General features: G+C 39.6%; 1 protein-coding gene across 1 annotated transcript; it reads right to left on the bottom strand.

Moving 5' to 3' along the window:
- Positions 1–1,872: 1,872 nt before the first annotated feature.
- ncoa7a (nuclear receptor coactivator 7a) lies at positions 1,873–6,113 on the bottom strand. The gene is made up of 7 exons (XM_083989567.1): positions 5,979–6,113; positions 5,141–5,327; positions 3,969–4,124; positions 3,687–3,839; positions 3,408–3,503; positions 3,175–3,248; positions 1,873–2,974 (listed from the first exon to the last, which is right to left on the bottom strand). Exons 1-7 carry the CDS (start codon positions 6,002–6,004, stop codon positions 2,836–2,838), a joined length of 831 nt encoding a protein of 276 aa, XP_083845693.1. The 5' UTR covers positions 6,005–6,113; the 3' UTR covers positions 1,873–2,835.
- Between the last annotated feature and the right edge of the window lie 15,191 nt (positions 6,114–21,304).

Below are 21,304 nucleotides of genomic sequence, written 5' to 3' on the forward strand. Positions count from 1 at the left end.
CTCGGTCGATCCCGGAAGTGATCGAGCTCTCAAGGGGAGGCGGTAGATTGCCGATTTTGATTAATAGTGTAATGGAAGAAAGCCACCAAAGGGGTGCGATGTGGTTCAGCATATTATTGTAGGCTACTGGAACGACAAAGTGTATCACAAATGAAATCAGTGTGTTGTTTCCGCTTTTACACTTCCAGCATATCGCATGGATCTATATAAAACATAAGATTTCATATCAGGATTCAGCAGTGCTTCGACATCAAGGGCCTTCACACCTACTCTAATGTGTATGCTCAATGAAGGGTCAAGCATCCCTGTTCCTCAAATTTAAAATCTAAATTCAGTCATAGTGAATGACTCTTTGGACTATTGTCTCAGAAAAAAGGACACACATTTCCCAACTCCTAAACAAAGAGGACGAAAAACAAACAAAACAATGTGACAAAACCAAATTGGGGGCCGAGATGAGGAGGTTGTCATTTGTTCAAACCTTCGTTGCCAGAGAATGAATGATAAATAAAATGTCAGGGAAAGTCCTGGCAGTAGCTAGTAGGATAGTTTGAACTCATGGGCTAGTGGGATAGGAATTGTCTATAGGTCCTTAGATCCAACTAATAAACGGAGAAGGGACAATCCATAAGTCCAGGGCTGATGAGCAAGAGAGAAAAAAAAAATCTCATATCAACTAACATTTACCTGTAGATAGCATAATTGAGTGTGAAAAATGATAAGAGTTTAATCTGGCAAAGGCAGCCTTAAGGTCAACAGGTGAACAACAGTTGCCATGAAGATTAAGATGATGCCACTGAAGGTATACTGTAGTAACAATGTCACAGCGTTACTGCATAACATTTGTGGTCTTTCCATGGAAAGGACATGTAGCCTACCCGAAGGCACAGAGTAAAAAAAATCCCCTCCCACTGTAATGCAGAGCAACTGCTGGAGAACCCACACTGATGTACTTTTCGCTGTGGTTTTACACCATGTTCCAATACATCAAGTCAAATTACCCTGCTCTTTATTTCTTCAGACTGGTTTGTTCTTTGTTTCAAACCTTCCTTCATCACAGGAAGTGATGTGCCACTGAGGTGCCAATGATGCAGATCTATACCTACTGTCAAAAATGCATTGACACATTTTTAAGTGTATATAGGCCAAATGAGACTTGAAATCAGCAAATCAAGACAAAAAAAAAAATCTCATTCTCTCTCGCTCTCTCTCTCTCTCTCTTTTTTTTTTTTTTTTTAAACTTTTTGGGGGGACGTTTATGCCTTTAATTGAAAGGACAGTTGGAGAGAGACAGGAAATAGAGAGACAGAGAGAAGAGGAAATGACATGCAGCAAACGGCTGCTGGGTGAATCGAACCAGGGCTGCTGCAGCGAGGACTGTATTCAAGGGAAGCCTGTTCAACCCAGTGAACTATCTCTGGCATGCTCTACAGTTGACTAAACCGTTATGAATTATCGCTCGATGCCCTGGAGCATCTAGTTGTAAAGGGGTGTGACTGCAATAAAACAGACTGATTTTCCTGATTTTGTTTTTCCATTCAGTATTTGCAAACTGTCACCAATGGTTGTTGGGAAGGCATTTCCCCTTTTAGGTGAAATAAGTTCCTAAAGGTACAACAGCCTATTATCTAGGAGACTGGCGGTTTACAAGTTTTACTGTTCACTTCTACTTCTATTGCATTGTTCAATTTTTGTTTGCTCTTGCTATGCCTATTAAGTATTGTAGCACAAGTAGCCTATATTTATCAAATACTACCCTGCACCCTGATGCTGGAGTCAAACACATACTTCATTACATTTATAGTCTACTTCTATTTCATTATTTGAAACACTGGATTTATTCATGACAAAATATGACTGCTTTACTCAAAGTCACCTGGAAATGTTTAATGTGGTTTCACAAAAACATCAGCAGTGCCAGCACTGCCTCATAGACTCTGATTTGCACACAAAGAAATGTAAAACAAACTAACACACAGGAACATTTTCTTTAAAAAAAAAAAAATTTAAATATATAGATAGTAAAAAGGTGTAAAAGAACACAAATCCTTCCTTAAAATATTATGCATCTATGCAAACAGGCAGGCAGGTGTTTCCCTTTAAAATAACATGACAGTTAATGGTGGTCCCTTCTCACACAAATAGGCACACATCACACATAACAGATTGTTTATAGTGCAACTCAGTACTTTAATTTTTTAACCTGATTACGTCAAGTTAGAAAACCAGACCTCAAGTTAGAAAAAAACTCAAAAGTACAATTAGAGCCTGGATAGGAGCACAATGGCTCCATCAAGTTACAGTGTTTTTACCATTTTTTTTGTCGATGACTGTTAACGTCAATTTTCACAAACAGTTTTGGTTCTTATACAGAAAAAAAAATCTTTAAAGCCTGAATGTGCTTTCAGAAGTTAAAAACATTTTATCCCGCAATGTTACTGTGAACTTTGTATCATAATGCTCTCCATAACCAAACGGGGGCATGGAGGGATTAAAGCTTTTGGTGCCAGTTATGTACTGGGCTTTGCACAGGGCTATAGATGAATAGCCAGTGGTTTACAGCAGCAACACTCTGAATAACAGGACTTAATCAAGCCTCATCTCTTTAACAGGCACAGACTAAACCAGTATAAACAGAATGCCAAGACCACAACCAGTAGAACAGGCCTCATGCTGTGTGTGGGCTAATCTCAGCCAGGTACACAGATGATACAGTAGCAGCTGCTCTATCAGGTATTGAACAGTTCAGTGGCTAAACTGCATGTGCGCCTTGACGTCTTGAAGTTCTGCAACTCCAGACAATACTGTGGATTCTCGTCTTCTCAGATGATCTCATCAGTTCTGCACAGTCCAGACTTCGAGGTCTTGGACAATAAAGTCTTGGTGTGTGGAAAGTGGCTCATTGTTGAATGTAGGGCAGGAGACACTTGCACCACGGTACAGATCAGCATCCAGCCACAGAGCGAAGCCACCACTGTAAACACAGGGAAAAAGGAACAGTTTAACATAAAATCCTTTCCAACTGATAACTGGCATTGTTATCTGTGATATTGCACAGGTAGCAATTTTTTTTATCACTTTATGAGCTTGTTATTACTTTATGACACTGAGATGCGTAATGCCAGCTTTTTACTTGGGTGACAAAGTCTATATTTTATTAACTGCATCACTTACTCTCCGCCGCCAATTTGCAGAGATTCCATGTTGCCGCTCACAAAGTAGGAGTTCTCTCCACTCCACCTGTACACCTGGAAAGATAACAAATACAAGACATTAGAAAACAGTGCTCAAAACATAGGTTACTACTTTCTGGGGATGATGTTTAGTTTCTTTGGCAGCATACATTTCTTGTAATAAAAACACAGCTGCTGGTGGACAAACTATCGGTAACTGAAGAATGATCTTACCTGAAAATCAGGGTTGAAGCTGTACAGGAAAGTTTCTCCGGTGCCATAGCAACATTTACTGACTCTGAATGGATGTGACGAAAAAGCACCAAACACCTGAAAAGACCAAAGGTGGCAACAAGTTATTAAAGGAATCCGTACAGACATACTTTCAAAATCCAGTCAGTGTTTTCTTCTGCGTATTCTTTTTTTTTTTTTTTTTTTTTTTTTTACATTATTTCATCTTATTTATTCATATTATATTTTTCGCTTTGTGGGGTAAAAGATAAAGATGCAAACCTTTTTGTGCATGTCTTTGATGACCAGCAGCACAGGACTGTCCAGATCAGCCATGTTCCTGTACAGTGTCTTCAGGCTGCTTCCATGGATGGCGGTGCTGTAGACCAGCTGCCATGCATAGCCTTTGGTCCTTGGTGGAATCTGTGCAGCCAGCTGTTGAAGGAGAAGGAGTTGTTAATCAAAAGATGCAACACTGACAGGTGTAAAAATAAATAAATAAATAAAATAAAATAAAAACTAGGAAAAATTAGCTGTAAAGTGATGTTGGTGGTGGTAACTTACGTTCTCCAGGTGGAGGTCCTCCAGCAGCAGACTGTTGTCGTTCAGGATGGGCAGATCATCCTCGCCTTCATCCTGGTACTCAGCTTCCTCGGAGCCCTCGGAGCCCTCGGAGCTGCACAGACTCAGGCGGCGCTTGGAGTCATTCACTCTGATTATCTGGAGGGAACACACGATGCAACAAGTCGGTAAGACAACTGTCACACATTGTCATAATTAATGTCTAGATTACAGACTCTTGCGCCGAAAGTGCACGTGTAAAATCCTCACGCTCAACCTGTTCTACTACTGTAGTAGGCCTAGGCTACATCAGATCACAGATCATGTGTATCGCAGTATCACAGGTGAACGGAATCAGTTGTTTTTCATCTGCTAAATCCAGAGCACGATTGCATGCTGCAGTGATCATACCTCCACATAGGGCTCCAAACAATCACTGGCAAAGTAGAGCACTCGCATATTTTCTGGTAGCAGCTTCATCATGCCTGATCTCTGTCAATGTTTGCACTGAATGAACGAGAGTGTTCACCGGTCTTTTTATACCCTGCGAGATACTTTCACTTTCCGTGCACTTGCCATTGGCTAAATTTTGTAATGAGCGGTTTCTTTTCTCAAGAAACAGGAGGGTGTAGCTCTAGCGGGGATCTGTGTTTCTGTAAGCGAGTGAATGAAAGGATGTCCGGTCCATATATGGAGAGAGTGGGATTTCCCAGAAGCACTAGGACAGCAGCCAAGGATCCATCCACAGTTACTGTAATTTGGGAGGCTTGAGTCCGTTTTCCCCACAGCTACACATCATAACACACCATGAAATTGCACTGCTCCTCTTCCAAAGTAGAGCAGTGATTTAAAAATTTTGAAATGTCCAAATATTGCTCACACCCCTCCTCCAGAGCCACTATAAACAATATTCATATTGTTTTTTGATAGACCAAGAATCTGCTGCAGATCTGTTGTTCTTTTGTTTAGTTTATCATTCAGTTGATGATAAAGTTATTTCCATTTAATTGAAGAGGTTATTGAATCCTTCCATATGCAGATTGTTGCATGTATGTCTGCACTAAGGTGGTACTTTGGACAGCAGTGGTGGCCCAGTGTAATGTCTTCTCCTGCGTCCCAAAGTGACGATCCTGTATTGCCTTATGATTGCCTAATGATGTATTTGTATTCCTTACCTCCCAGTCTTCAGCTGAGGGGTGGACAGGGATGCTGAGGAGCTTGTTAATCACAGCCGCTTTGTTCTTCTCTACGACCAGATAGCGATTCTGACGCTTCTCTTTAATGAAGAGGCGCTGCTTCTTGTTTCCTTTAGTGTAGATATCTGGTGACCACTGCACAAAGAAGGTGTAGAGGTGGTCAACCCTGCAGGAGAAAAGGGACAAAGTGTAAATAAGCAACATATACTGCATCTATGATGGTTTTGGATAAAAATGAGTAATGACTAAAAGCAGAAATGCAAAAAGTACTGACATACATTACATTATTCTTTGATTTACTCAACCTGTTGCTGCTATTTTAAAGCATTAATCAGAGTTGGCCCAACCAACAAACTGAATGTTAAACAAATGGCATACCATTATAGTCAAAGAGCAGCGGAAATGTGACTCGAATAGCAGGGATGTGATGCATGCTTTAAATATGTGGTTAAATGAAGTCATCTTGACTTAAGATTTCTGTAAACAATTGAAAATGAGGAATTCCTCTTTGAAATCCCCTTCTGTTTTTCTTTTTTTTTCTTTAAATGGAAGCATTGTACAAGAATTCATGTTTTAAGTCTACATTAAATTTCAACTTAGAGTTAACTTCTGTTTTTTTCTTTGACTCAATATCTCATTGTATTCCTGTCACAAACACATCATGTCTACAACTCTGGCTTCCACAGATTAATTTGCCCTCTACTATTAACCCCTAAAACTATTTTGCACCTATGTGTAATACTGCTCAAAACAAAAAACTAAGTAGGCTACTTCCATTTGACTGCAGATTCTTGTCTTGGTAATGCATTTCACTTACTCTCCAACGCTGTAGGCAACTCCCATGGCTGATTGAAAATGAAGGTGTTGAGGAGAAGGAGAATGTAGATGGTATGGAGGCTCAGTGCTACAACAGCATGTCCACTCCGAGCCTCTGCACCAGGAGCATTTTATACCTGCGGATTAATCGCTGAGATAAGCCACTTTGACCGTAAACCCTCCCTTTTCCCCCCCGACAGCTCCTCACAGTTTGCACACATTCACACAATGATTTCACAATGGTGCTTGAAAGCCAGAGCCGGTAACACATTAACCTGACCTGCTCTCGGTCCCTGTCCTTAAGTTTGGCTGGAATTCAGACAGTTACCGTGTCAAGGCTGTGGATCAGTGACTGCTGTCTTTATAGGAAGATCTGCACGTCTGTCAATTTTATTGTCTTTGAATTGGGCCTTCTCATCTGTGCTTTTCTCAGTGGTGAAAGGTAAATTCATTACATTAACATTTCAGTGAACTAGGAAGTATTACCATCCCCCCCTTTGACTCACTACTTTGAGGGAAAATACTTGAAGTGTTCAACTCACATTTTCACATTGGGATTCATATAATGTCTATAATCAAAATGATCAGTCATTACACAGTGTTTTTACTGTTTTTACAACAACAAAGTTGTTGGAAGCACTGAAAGGTGTATTTTCTTCGTAGACTGAGCAGGACTAGCTGTTTTCTCCCGTTTCCTGCATGCAACTAAGCAGCGGCAGGATGACGTTACATATTGTATTTGTCACACAGACTTCTGATTAGTGTACATCTTCCTGTAACAGACTCACAATGATGACAACATTTCAAGCTATTCATTTAAATATGACTCTTTACTGATTTACTGATAAAGTAATATTTTACACTGTGCTATTTGTCCTCATAAGTTGTTGATACTTGTGCCATCACTGCATCCTGTTATGTTCATTTCTGACAACCACTTTCACTTATGTTTTTCTGACTTTTCCCCTGAGAAATGACAATTGACAACAGTTTATGTGACAAGCTTAATGTTGTAAGGCTTGAGGCAACAATTAGGGATTGTTTGGGATTGTGCAATGCAGGGACTCTCCGTAATGTAACAGTACAGAAATAATTCTTAATTCATGAATTGTTGTGCTATAGACATATGGTTTTTAGAACCATTGTTTAGTTTTGTTTTTTGAGCTGGCAGGTTGGATGTCACATAACGTGCTGGACCTGTATTTGTCTTTTAGGGGTCTTTATCTTAACCGTCTCGCTCTGTCAGGATTAGTATCAGGCTCAAGCTTTAATATCAAGATTTAATCAAAGTAGTAAACATTGATTTAGGTGTTGACCATTTATAAATGATCAGTGTTCAATACCAACCATTCAGACTTGATCAATTACCAGAGTGAGCTATTATCTCAGTGAAGTAATAATCAAATAGAATCACAGAGATGTTTGTTTATTCTGTCTGTGGTCATTGGGATTACTGGATAAACACGATTAAAGAAGACTTCTCAGTGGGTCTGAATCTGAACATGCTGAGCTACAGCAGCAGTAATCCTATATTTGTGAGCTGCTTTAAGGCTTTTATTTCCAAATGTCTTCACTTTTATCACTGTAATTCATATTTCATTCAAAATCGACAAGTTAAATAACTTTACTTTAACGTTAGGACAGTTACAACTGCAACAACAGGACTGCTACCAGTTAAGAAACAAAAAGATTGCTTGTGATAATGATCCCAGTAATCAAACACACGTTTGTTCTTGTTCCAATATCAGGTCAGGAAATTACAAAAAGGACACTGTGGGGTCAACAGTCCGCTAAGATGCTGTTACACAAGAGAAATAGAAATGGATCAATTTGAGACAGTGAGCAGTCTGACACACAGGCAAGATCGATAGGTAAAGACACAGGCACACAGATATATAGATACACATAGTTGCACACATGCATCTGTGCAGCCATGCATGCTCCCATGCGCACACCTGATGAATGCGTACGTGTCAGGTCCTGCATGCACACACATGCAGTGTGCAGAGGTGGTTTTTATAATTATGTGATTCATAATTTGAAGTTGTGGTTTGAGTTTGTTGCTTCAATTCATTAAAGAAACATCACTATCTAACTATCTCTTCTGTCTATATCCTTTTCCTGTCATCATAGGGGACAGCATCTGCATATCATGGAGGGTGAATAAATGTATATTATAATGATATGGAATGTAAAAGCAGAACATTAAAATGAGTTGAATTCATAACTGTAAAACATGCTACTGTTTATCAGACCACCACAATGAACTACTTTATAATGTGTTTAAAAGCTTCTTCCTCTTCTGTTTTTTTTTGCTAAAGATTCATACTGTAAACAGTTTTTATCTTTTAAGGAGTTCTTTGTTTACGGCAGGGTAGTGAGAGAAAGTGATTAAGAGGCAATAGTTCAGTTGATAAAAATGGCAAATTCATTGCACTGTAACTGTAAATGAGCAGCTTCAAGAAAACATAAATAGGTTTCAGCAGGGCCATTGCATAGGGGAGTTAGGTCAGGACATTTTGAGGGGCCTACAGCCCAGTAGGGCCCACAAAAAAGCCTAATCTTTCTACTAAATTATTCCACATGTAATCCTGGAGCATCAAAATAAAGCCACAAAACATACAATATGCATGAAATTTATGATATTTATTTTCCAAGAAATAGCCCCCTGCCTTCTTTTAAAAATGGTTTAGTGCATGTTGGAACAACAATAGCCCCGAAAACTATTGAGAAACGTATTAGCTGATGTATCGCAGACAGGTTACTTGTGCTCACTGAAAGAACTGAGAATGCCAAAACATAAATCTCAAGAAGGGTGACGCACAAGACGCTCACAGACCACAGAGTTAGAGTGAGAATATTAAAAAAAGTCTTGTAGTGGTGTCTTGAAAACTAGAGGTAATTAGAAAAAAAGCAAACAAACCTAGAGCTTATCAAAATGTGGCAAGGCCCTTGCCTTGGCGAGACAAGTTTATTTTTTACAAATAGTTTGTCCAAAAGTGCTTTACATAGCATCATAACAACATCCTCTGCCCTTAGACCCTCTCATGAACTGAGGAAAAACTCCCAGGAGAAGTCTTAACAGGGAAAAAAAACATGAGAAACCTCAGGGACATCGTCTCAATATGCATTGCATTGGAAGGGAAAAAACAGGGACCAAGGCTACTCTTTTTTACAGAAAGAGTTAGCCTCGTAAACCAGCCTCTCCTGGAAATGCATTTCAGCCTCTCCTGGAAATGCATTTCTGCATTTCCGGGAGAGGCTGGTTTACGAGGCTAACTGTTTCTGTGGAAACATTAAAAAGCCTTGATTTTGACTGTGAGTTGATATAAATCGGCCTCCCTGGCCTTCAGCAGGGTATGAGGCACCAGCACTTATTGGTGACCTAAATGAGCTGCAGCTCAGCTGGCCCACTACAGGTAAGTGCCCATCTATCTAAAATACTAATATACAGACATCAAAACTCCATATAGTCAGTAGATGAATGAAGAGATGGCATGAACAAATTATAACAGTATAAAAACACTAAATCCATATCCAACTTTCATCATTAGACAAGCAAAACGGTTACGAAATATATACATATCTCATGCCCAAAACCAGAAATAGCATACTCTATATATATGTACAAAGTAGGAGGCATACTAACTGAGAGATTCACTGGAAGGTATTATAGGAAAGGGGAATATGATCAATGGCCAACAAAATAGATGTGTCATTGCCATGGTGATCTTTAAAATGTTTGGGCATAGGATAGCCCTGGTTGCCTCCTAATTGTGTTCTGCAAGTCTGTTCTGTAATCTGCGTTTAGTGCGACTTAGAGGATAGTGGACAGCCAAGTTTATAAATCACAAAAGTGATTTTACAGTTAACAAAGTGATGAATGTGATAGGTCTTATTTTTTAACTTCAAAAGGTTTTATTGCAATGAGGACAGTGGCCACATCTGTAGCATCCCTTGAGTTCTGATTTAAGCCCGTTATTAGGATTTTCAGCTGGTAAATAGCTATGAGATACTTCGTCTTTCAGGCGCCGTCTTGGAAGTGACATGGGATTGTCCCAGAATTCCCAGAATTGACCCTGAGTTTCAGTATGAGTGCCAGACTGAGGCATTATGAAAACTGATATGTGAATACAGTGCATTTGCCACCCCCCCCCCCCCCCCCCCCCCCCCCCCCCCTCTCTCTCTCTCTCTTACGCACGCACTTTCTTGGCAGTTAGCCGTGGCATCTGTATCCAGACTCACCTCTCCCCCAATTCTTGTAAATCCTTTCCGTCCCATGAACGCATGCTTCCAGACCACCAAACCACCATGGGCTGGTGTGCTCAATTCCCTAGCTTCAGTACACACGCACACACACGCGGACAGGGACAATGCAATTAAGCTGGCACAAGTGAACATATCTGGGATAGGGTTTGTTGCTGGCGGTTTGTTGGTGTGACATGTTACTGCATGTAGGTCGACTCTCAAACCCAGTTTTTCAAGTACAAGTTTCTCGGCAATGATGACAGTTAAACTGGAGAAGCATGGTCGCTTTTCAGAGATGTAGCCATAAATCAATCTAAATGTAAGTTTTTTAAGCCTGTTTTAGAGCAGTGAGATGTCAAATGTCCTAGTACCTGTAAGACCATCTTCCTACCAAAGGCATTTGCCATAGGATCATATTTATATAGTTCTTTTGTTTTGTTTTGTTTTGTTTTGTTTTGTTTTGTTTTGTTTTAATGATGGGGATATTTACAAAATAATCAACAAAATAGAAGTCAGTAAAGCCTTTTAACATTAACACATATTCAAATGAAACTTTTGATTAGGTAATTGTAGAAAATGACAGATGGGTAAATTATGTAATACTAAGGTGGTATTATTTATCTAAATATTTCATTGGAAATATTTCATCAGAAATAAAGAATAAAGAGAGTCTCTTTATTCTTTATTTCTATAAAGAATAGAGGCTTGACATCATGATGGGGCACAACTAACAACACAACTAACGTCAAACGCCTTTTGGTTATGGTGTAGAGGGTGTTTTGTGACCTCTGTGGTTTGCTTGCGGAGGTTTACAGTGCCGTAGAAAAACCAGACAAGCTGAACAGCTCATCTGTTTCGGTTTGTTGTCAGAGCTCACTCCCACTGCCGGTTACCCGCTGGAACAAACTCACCTACTGATGGAAGATTGTTATGGGAGAAAAAGTGAACGTTATGATTGCTCAGAATCATCTGTCAACACTTATGTGTGTAGTCTTACACAAGGTGTGCAAATTGTAGTCTTACACTACTAATAGCAACATTGAGCAATGTTTTTACATTCAATTATATCCAAGGTGATACAGATTCCTTTTGTCAATTTGTTTTGCTGATTAACACTCAACAATCAAAGAAATGTTGCAATAGGACCATAAAGGCTTATTCTTTGTGCCTGGGTCCCTCTCAAAAAGCTCAGTCCATACTCAAAACGCTTCCTATGGTGTCCCATTTCACATAATGTATATGCAAAATTTAATGTTTTACACTTGGTTCTTTTTATAGATATGTGAATAAATGAATGAATGAATGAAATGAATGAATGAATTAATGAATTAATGAATGAAGAAAAACACTTGCAACATGGATGTTAACAAACTTTTCAACAAAATTGATCAGATTGGCACACTGTACCAAAACACAAAAAAATATCTTCGTAACATTCAGTAAAACCATAGTTGATAAGCTTCAGATTTTTGAAAAGCTTGTTAGAATTGTTAAAGCAGAAGTGAGTGGTCCGGTCGTTTTCGCTAATGCTGCGTTCCAGGCAGGCTTTTGAAATCGTAAATTACAGCTTCAAGTCACAACTTACGACTTTGTAGCGTTTCAGGCAACCCACTCGTGTTTTTCCGACCTGTTTTACCGGTGAAAGTCACTATAACGGCCACTCGTAACTTCCGACCGGTGAACTCGTACCAGATCGAACTGGTACCACTTCAAGGTCGGAAAAATACGAGTTTCCTTGAACGCACCATAACAGTCCTCGACGCTACGTCACCACATTCACGGCGTTCCTTGGCTGCACACACAGCCCTGCATGCCGTTCTCTCTCCTCATTGGATAAAAACTGTAGGATACGATAAATGTTTTCTCTTCGGCTCAGAGCAGAGCAGAGGGACTGAGAGACCCGTGTTTCAGTCCAAACACTCTATGTAAGTGATTGCTGTCGGAAGATATAACTATTTAAGACTTATATTAACACAAATATATCACTCACTTCTGCTTTAACATTAACCGGCATTGTATTATTTTTGAGCTTGTCCTTCAATCATAATTGATCATAAATCTTTGCTACAATAATGTGTGGGTCTCTGGAGACAACTGGAACAGTAGCGAGGTCATTTAAAGTACCATGACCACACATTGACCTTTGCAGAGGCATTGATTTTCAGCCATCCAAAAGTCCATTTGAGGTTATTGCTAAAACCCACGAAGTGTATGCATGTGCGTAGGCACAGGATGTGTGTGTGTGTGTGACTGTCTGTCTGTTGCCTGTCTAGATTTCTGTTTATGACTGTATATTTATGTGTACGATATCCTCATACTGCATGCAAGTCAAACAGTGTACGTGTCGAAATGATAATAAAACAGGACTGAACATTTGTCAATCAATTTGGAGAGCATGGACACGGTTCACAAAAAGGTTACAGGTGAAAGTGTATCAGCTTGGCTGTCCCGCTGTATCAGTTAACTTGCGAATATCCATCTTATACAAAACTGTAACGAGCAGATGGATCAACCAAGACACTACTGCCAGGTTGAAGTTTTCCTTCAAGATATTTTTCCTGATTATACACTGTGCTAAAAATAATAATAATGCTTCAAGCATATTGGCCTTAATTTTAAACTCAGCTGTAGAGTGGTAGCTTTTGGCTTTATTATAAAAAGGGAAGTTTTCAAACACAGACTTCAAGTGAACCCCGTTAACACTTAACGACAGCCCAGGCTTCCCTGAATCTAGCACTGGCTCCAACCTGTTTGTCCCTTGATGTACAATAGGCTTTATGCACAGCACCACTACTTCCTGAAATAAGCCAGCTCCTTTATTTCCTGTCTTACATTATTGGACCAACTGATTAATCCAGGTGTGTCTGACCTCACAACAATGGTCAGACACACCTGGATTAATCAGTTGGTCCAATAATGTAAGACAGGAAATAAAGGAGCTGGCTTATTTCAGGAAGTAGTGGTGCTGTGCATAAAGCCTATTGATGCGTTTTTGGTAGTCCCTCTTCCTTTCTTTGTTTGGTTCTGATTAGTCATAGTCTTTTTCCCAATAGCAGGTCATTGGGGAGCATTAGTGCACAAAAACAGTTTACTGTAATTATGCCTTCGTTCTTTTTTTGTCTGCACTCTAAGAAGCCAAATCTCAGAGCTCACAGAACTGGTTTAGACTGGATACAACATTGCTTTCAAACTGTGTGTGTGTGTGTGTGTGTGTGTGTGTGTGTGTGTGTGTGTGTGTGTGTGTGTGTGTGTGTGTGTGTGTGTGTGTGTGTGTGTGTGTGTGTGTGTGTGTGTGTGTGTGTGTGTGTGTGTGTGTGTGTGTGTGTGTGTGTGTGAATTTGCTATAGACAACATTATGTAGTAGTCATACGAATGAAACCTTACAGTATTGCAGTTTGTAAACTTAAATGGCTACACTGTATGTGGGACCAATATCCACAGTCCAGTGCTCTGTTCCTCCCTCATTCTCAACCAGTTGAAACTCCTCTGAGGTAAACTGCTGAGCTCGCACTCTGTTCCCAGGGATATTTAACTTTAAATGCCATTTAGTGACACACTAAAGTGAGCGTAGCAGCATGTAGTAAAGAACCGATTTAAAGCTGATGATGGTGTTAATAGCTCTTGCTCTGCTGTGTCAGTAGGGGTTAATCAGTGATGTTTGAGAGACAGTAAGGTTTCCATTGACCCACATACAGGACGAGTGTCACTGTGGGACCCAAAGGTGCGGTAAAGAGCACAAGTGAGCGCTTACTGACAAAAGCTGCAAGAGAACTTCCTTTTCAGGTGCAGCCTCGATTCAAGGGAATCTCTGTGGGTACAAGATGAAAAGAGGGTTTTACCAAGAAGCTTATGTTTGCATCACTGTTTTTTTTTCTCTCTCTTTTTTTTTTGGGGGGGGGGGGGGGGGGGGGGGGGGGGGGGGGGTTTTCAGCAGGATTACCCAAGAAGTATTTTATGATCACCCTCTTTTATATTTAGATCCACCAATAGGTGACTTTTTTTTTTTAATTTGTCAATTATTTTTCTCTTAGTTGAAGTTAGTTGATCAGCCACAGCTAAACCATGTGTTCAATGTTGACTTACAAATGTCATATGCTAACTAAGTATACGTAGCTCTTATTTCCATGAGGATTATGTGTTTGCTCTTTCTGTTTACTTAGACAATGAATCAATGACCTGCCCTTTCAACAAATCCCTGGATGAATATGCAGACAGGCTACAAATGTAGTCCCATAGCACTTTTCAGTGTCATTGTTTTATTAGAGTTGTCTCAGCAGGACCAGTGATACTCCTCTTCTGTTATCACCTCTGAAATCATAAGTCTGTCCGTATTAAAATCAAGGTTTTAAAACAGTCTTTTGCGTCTGTGTCACAAAGTCAGTTTAACTGACTTTGGTGGTCTGCCAAAACTAACCAAGCTGTCAGCAAACTGAACCGCAGTGACTTCTGCACTTCAGACCTGACTGGGCTTCGCCACTGCAGGCGAATTTTACTAGCTGTGCAGACTTTGAAGATGTGAAATGCCATAAAACTAGATGGTTCTTTATATAAATAGCTGTCCCAGAGAAATTAAATGTTGCATCAGTTTAGGTTGTTATATGGAGGTGGAGGTAAATTTTAGACTTTATATAACTTTACACAAGGTGATAAAGTAATTCTCCATGTTAACCTCAGCTACTTGGTCAATGCAGCAGAGGCAGTGATACAAAAATTAGAGAGTCACTCCTGTGTACTGCAGCTTGTCCCTCAGGAGCATGAACTGTGTCGGTGTTGAAACCATTGGAGAAGTCGAAGAACATTTTTCTCACAGTGTTTCAGTCTGTTTCAGGTGAGAGAGGGGTCTATACATCATCTCACCAGAGGATGAAGATGGACAGAGCCATCAGCCTTCAGTTGAAGATGTGCTCAACTATCCTGCACAGATTTTCTGCACAGGATCTTTCTCATCTTGACCCTTGTGAGTTCTGTCCTCACCTGGTTTGTTCTGAGGGGCAGGGTATCTGGGTGGGTAAGCTGGAGGACTAAAATCAAACAATAAATAGATCCACTGCAGGTACCTTACTCAGAAGAATTTCTTAAGATATGTTTAAGGGGTGTTTTCAGTTTAGTCTTCCTGCATTTCCGCTGCAGGAACCAATGTTTATAAGTTCTGGGGGTTATAATGTCAAATGTCTTAGTGGTAGTAGAAGAAGGAAGCCACACTAGAGCGATAACGTTCACTTGAAGAGGAAGTTGGGGGTTGACAAGAGACCACATTTTCCAGTTTTTAAACTGACAAACAACACATTACATTTGTATTTTTTTTATCCATGACTTTTAAAAATGTATAAAATGGCATTGCTCATTTATCCAGTCAGACAAATAAAATAGTATTGAGCAAAGTTCATTCGTCATAATTTGATTCCATAGCCTACTGAAGTCAGTGTTTTCAGTGTCCAGCCAGCACTTTCTGCTCTGCTGCCAGCTCATGAGTTTCACGTATAGCACGTTGGCATGATTTCAGTAAATCTGAGGTCAATCGCTGTGACCTATTTTTGGAACCAGATCGTAGAGCTTGTTCTGAGTTTGAAAACTCATAAATCCTTATCAGAGGTAGGCCTATAGTTTACGTTTGTGTAAAACTATCTTAGAGAGACTGTCATTGCACAGTTTATCCTGGGTCATTCTTGGATGAGTTTCAGCTCTGCACAGGATCTTTTCAGGAGATCATTATCTGTACTGACTACAACCGTGCAACCGTGTTTGGTGGGGGTGCGATATTTTACACTTTCCTATTTGTAATTTTAAGAGTTGGTCCATAAGAAGATATATTTATGGTTTTAAATACCTGAAAGCCCTCTATCATCTCTCCCAGGCTTCTCTCGGGGCTCGTCTAGCAACAGCAGGTCAGTCAGAAGAGATGCTCTTTCCCTCTCCACTTATTGGCTGACCATTTTCTTTGAGACAAAACAAAAATGTAACAGATCTCAGGTAAACACTCAAAGGCCTGGGGGTTATGGTTAAAATCCTGCAAGGCTGGGCAGTGGATCCAGAGCAGCCAGTCTTAGGGCATGACCAGGGGCAGTGAGTGTTTTTTTGTGACATCACAAATTAACAAAAGTCTATGGCCCAGTTTCTGAAAACAGACTGTATGTTTTTCTTTGAGGACTGAGCATTTTGATACTTCAGAGGATTAATGTAGAATCCAGGACTGCTTTATATAAAAAAAGACAAGGACATTTTACACTTGTCTACTGCAGATTATTAAACCAGCTCATAATTAGATATCTAAAACATGCAGTTCAAACATCAAATTGATATTTATTACAGTAAGGACATGGGCTCAGATATCTATCTGCAGAATCAAACACCGGACACTGCTAAAACTGAGTGTAGCAGCCACAAGCCTTAGCAGCCAGGGACAAAATTGCTTATCCTTGTGCGGTCTGTGGTTCTTGAGAAACTACATCAGAGAAAGTTACCCAAAGATACACACACAGCAGAGAGAGAGAGAGAGAGAGAGAGAGAGAGAGAGGGAGAGGTTGAGTAAGATAAAGAGAGACAGAGATACAGAGAGAGAGAGAGAGAAATGCTGGCTTTGGCAATGTGTACAGTGTGATGTCATGCCAATAAAACCAAGAAATAAAAAAGAGAGAGAGACAGAGAGAGAGTTCCCAGATTTGCATCAGGCAACCCAGTATGAATCTTAAATATTATAGAGCTGTCTACAGTGTAGCTGTCTCAGTTTCTGGGTCGGGTATTGTTCTTGCTTGTTCAGTAACAAACTGCTGCGGCCCAAACAAATCACCTTTGAACAGGAGAGAATAAATGTAATTATAGCTGCTGCGCAGCAATGGGTCGGGTCCGGGCTAATTTTGGCAAATTTTGAGCAACAAACAGGAGAATAGGAAGACAGGACAGTTGACCTTATAATGTTCAGAATTCAAAATGTTCTCAAAAATTCAGTTTTTGAATTAAAATTCTGATATTTGCCAAACTTCATCAACCATGACTCCAGAATATTGTCATTTTTTTCAGGAAGATTGAAAATGTATTTAGCAAGAATTTGATGGTATATGTTTACAGTACTGTTTACAGTCAAACGTTTTCATGCACTGTAGGCTCAATTTTTGCTTAATCAAAAATCAGAGAAACAAGTTTTGTGGAGGACAGTCTGGAGATGCTCTGTAGCAAGTTTGGTGTCAATTGAGCAAAAATTGTGGGAGGAGATACATTTTAAAAGTTTTACAGTTATTGAAAAAAACTGAGTGATGGACTTCATATTTTGTAATAAGTTTAAGTGGACAAAAGTTTCAGCAGTATTGAGGCTACATTGTGGTGAAGTTTCAAAACTGTAGCATCTACCGTAGGTTTGGTAGGAATTTTTAAAGTTTTTAAATTTAGAGGGCGGGGGGGGCACAAGTCCTTGGAGTTGAGTGAATCTGGCATGGGGTTGGATGTTTCTGTGAAGTTTGGTGAGTTTTCGCCCATGGGAAGTATGACTTCCTTGGAAGAAGAAGGAGAAGAAGAAGAAGAAGAAGAATTCCTAGGAATACAATAGTGTCCTGGCAGCTGCGCATGTGGAAAGAGCTTCAACATCCAAGAAAGAAAGGCCAGGCCTTGCTTGGAAAGGAGATTTTTTTTCTTTTCTTTTTTTTTATTTTTTTATCTCAAGCAATCTTCCTGGTAAAATAAAGATAAAAATAAATAAATAAATAACATGAGTTACTGGAATATCCATCCACAAAAAAAATGACAAACACTGAGTCAGATTCAAGAATTTCTAGCATGTAATCTTAACTTTGAATATTTTCTCCAGAAATGATGTTATAATAGAGTATTTACTGATGCTTGGTACAGGTGCACATTTTCATCTCTGAAGTCAATTTTACTCAAAACAACTTCTTTGATGATTTAATATTTCATTTGTCTGCTTTGAAGCTTAGGGAACCAAATGAGCTTCAAAAATTGATTTATAGAGCCTTGATGGTCATAAACGTTATCTTATGGACTGGAAAACCCAACACACGGAAGTGATCATGGTAACTTCCTGGCAACTGTGGTAACCTAGATAAGGTCCTAACATAAACCACTTAGTCTGTTTAAGGTTTCAAGTAAAATGACACTTCACTTTCAAATGTGAAAACAGTGGCAGGGAAACAATTGACTACATGAAGAGATTAGCGACATTTGATAAGCAACAGTAAAAAAAAAATACTGTTCACTGCTGTAATATATTACACTCTGCATGGCACATTAAGTGGGTGAGTAGTGTGTGGGACTCAGATGATATGAAGGTTCAATGAGGGCATCTGCTGGGGAGAAAAGGTAAAGCACAACACAGTGGGTGAGGTATAATACGACACAAATCACCTCTTATCTTTCTTTAAAATAAGATACCTAAAGTGGCTGCAGCCAAATACTCAATAATAATGGCTATATTCCAATACACATGTACCAAAATCTTTACTATATCTCCACCTGACAGTCCCCAGCTTATCTCTCTCTTTCTCTTTAGCTCTCTTTTTACATCATTGTCACTTGCAGCCGATTCCCACATTTAAATGTTTTTTTACTTGCTCCACCCTCCAATTGCCAGTGTGACTGTTCGGGAAACTAAACACATTTGCCTTCCAACATAGTTTGACAGCATGTTGTTTTTAAGCATAGCTCGGTCCTTCCCGGCAACCTTAGAAATTGTAAACAATATGGGCTGTGTGACGTACTGAAACCCTACATGTTTTGAATAGCCAATGTCACTTTTGCAAAGAGACAAGTTCAGACTGAGTTCGACCCCAGCCCTGTCAAACTTAAAGGGATAGTTCAAAATTCAATTTTCACTCATTATCTACTCACCTTCATGTTGACTAAGGGCTGGGAGAAGTTTCAGAGTCCTCCGTGCCTTCTCGGAGTTACAGCGGGGCTCGGCGCAGCACTGCATGTCCATATGACGGTTGCGAACGGAGCTCACTTTTCTTCGTCCAAAAAGACACACCAAAAAACATCCAAATACCTCCATAGTGCTCGTCTGTAATGTCCCTCTTGTCTTGAAGCCCCAACATGAGAAATTGTTCCGAAACAAATAAATAAGTCTATGTTTTAAGCTTGTTTGTAGCGGAAGCTCCCAGTGTCTCAGTTCACTGCTTTGCCTGTGTCTGTGCAAATTTTTTCCGGCAGAGCAACACTGGGAGCCTCCGCCACAAACAAGCTTAAAATATAGACTTATTTAATTTTTTTCAGAACAATTTCTCATGTTGGGGCTTCAATACAAGAGGGACATTACAGACGAGCACTATGGAGGTATTTGGTGTGTGAGTTTTTTGGTGTGATGTGAGCTCCGTTCGCAACCGTCATATGGACATGCAGTGCTGCACGGAGCCCCGCTGTAACTCACAGAAGGCACAGATAACTCTGAAACTTCTCCCAGCCCTTAGTCGACATGAGGGTGAGTAGATAATGAGTGAAATTTTAATTTTGGGTTAACTATCCCTTTAAAGGATGAACTATGCAGGATTTGTAGCTTAACCATGCTACATTGGAGTAATTGTGATGGTTTAATAAATGGCTTAACTCGTTACGAGGGAGAATGGAGGCTCTCTGCCTTCCACGTGCGTGTCACTTATTGTGTCTCTTGGCTGAAAAATAACCTTGCAAGATCAGCTCAGCCGACCCGGTGTCCCAGCACTCGTCTCTGTGCATCGATCGCGACACAAACAAGCCCTGTAACCCTAAATCTCTTGTTTATGACAGATTAAACTACACAAATATACATGTCATAACATCTTCAATTGATTGATTTCTCGCCAGCTTTGTTGTTAACAAATGCACATGGCCAGGAGGAGGGTTGGCAAAACAGCAGAAAAGTGATCAGACTTGCATAGTTCCTCTTTAACCCACGCTCCTCTGCATTTTCTTCATGAAATGCTCTTTCTAAATATTTTACTTTATTTATTAGTAAAATATTTAGTTCATTTATGTTAGTTTGTTTTTTATTTAACTTCCTCTCCCCCATACACCCTCATGACGCATTTACTTCCCCCTCTTTCCGCTCCACCTATCTTCTTAATCTTCTTCTTATCATGTTTTGTGAATCACTGTAACCTTTGACCTTCAGCTACCAGAATCTAACCAGTCTGCACGTGAGTGAGCTCCTGTTTGCTGACCACTTTTTTTTTTACATTTTTAAATTAAAAAATGACCTTGCCTTCAGTGGTTCTTATTTTCTTCTTATTTTTCTTTCTTCTAGATTTAGATTTTTTTTTTTACATTTTATTTATTTGCACAATTAACAAAAGAAGAAAAAAACTGCATAAAAACAGCAAACCAGTTGTGCAGGTGAGATTAAAGAAACCCAGATGGGTTTATAAGAGAAATCTCACCTCATAAAAACAAAAAATAAGAGACCACAATAATAAACAAAACAAGCAAAACATAAAAAGTATAAAATCAGAAAACAAAAGTAATTCAAAAATCACAATATAGAACATAACTAAATTAATGTGAGTGTGTATGTGTAAGTGTCTTCTTTTCAGTTATGTGCACAAACAGAAATGCAAGAGAGAGTTCAAACTATTAAAGATGATGTGACATGATCGATGAACTGAATTTCCTGTAAGTCTGGTGAAAAATATGTGGCAGAAAGTTCTTCTCCAATTTCCCAGAACCTGTCACCAAACTACAACAGGTATGCCATTGTTAAGCAAACAGGGGTTGTTACAGTACGTTGGGTTGCGTGTGTGCGTGCGTGTGTGTCATTTTGGTGGGGAGGGAGGGGTGGAGGGAGATATACTATATAAAATGCCCTGCTCACTGCATCACAGCATTCATTATTTGCTCAGTTTTCAGGAGGTGAGTTTGAACTCTGTATCTGCTCTTACTCTTATTTCAATGGATCAACTTTAATAACATCGTTCTGCAACTGTGCATCTATTTGTACTAGTGATGATATAATAATGATGAGATATAAAATGTTTATAGGAACCAAAAAGCAAATATCAGGTGGATTCGGTGATTAAAACACTTGTATGAATGATGATGCTGATGACCATATAAAGTTGACAATAATGATGGTGATGTCTCTAATTTCAGAGTTGTTTCAAG

Source organism: Trachurus trachurus, assembly GCF_905171665.1.
Source record: "Trachurus trachurus genome assembly, chromosome: 16".
NCBI classification, from domain to species: domain Eukaryota; kingdom Metazoa; phylum Chordata; class Actinopteri; order Carangiformes; family Carangidae; genus Trachurus; species Trachurus trachurus.

What these genes read in the sequence shown, in the direction of transcription:
- ncoa7a (XM_083989567.1), bottom strand. Translation starts at nt 6,004, where the DNA reads ATGGGAGTTGCCTACAGCGTTGGAGA. An exon ending in GTTGCCTACAGCGTTGGAGA is followed by an intron (nt 5,328 to 5,978) that starts GTAAGTGAAATG and finishes TTTCTCCTGCAG; the next exon opens with GGTTGACCACCTCTACACCT. An exon ending in TCAAAGACATGCACAAAAAG is followed by an intron (nt 3,504 to 3,686) that starts GTTTGCATCTTT and finishes TGGTCTTTTCAG; the next exon opens with GTGTTTGGTGCTTTTTCGTC.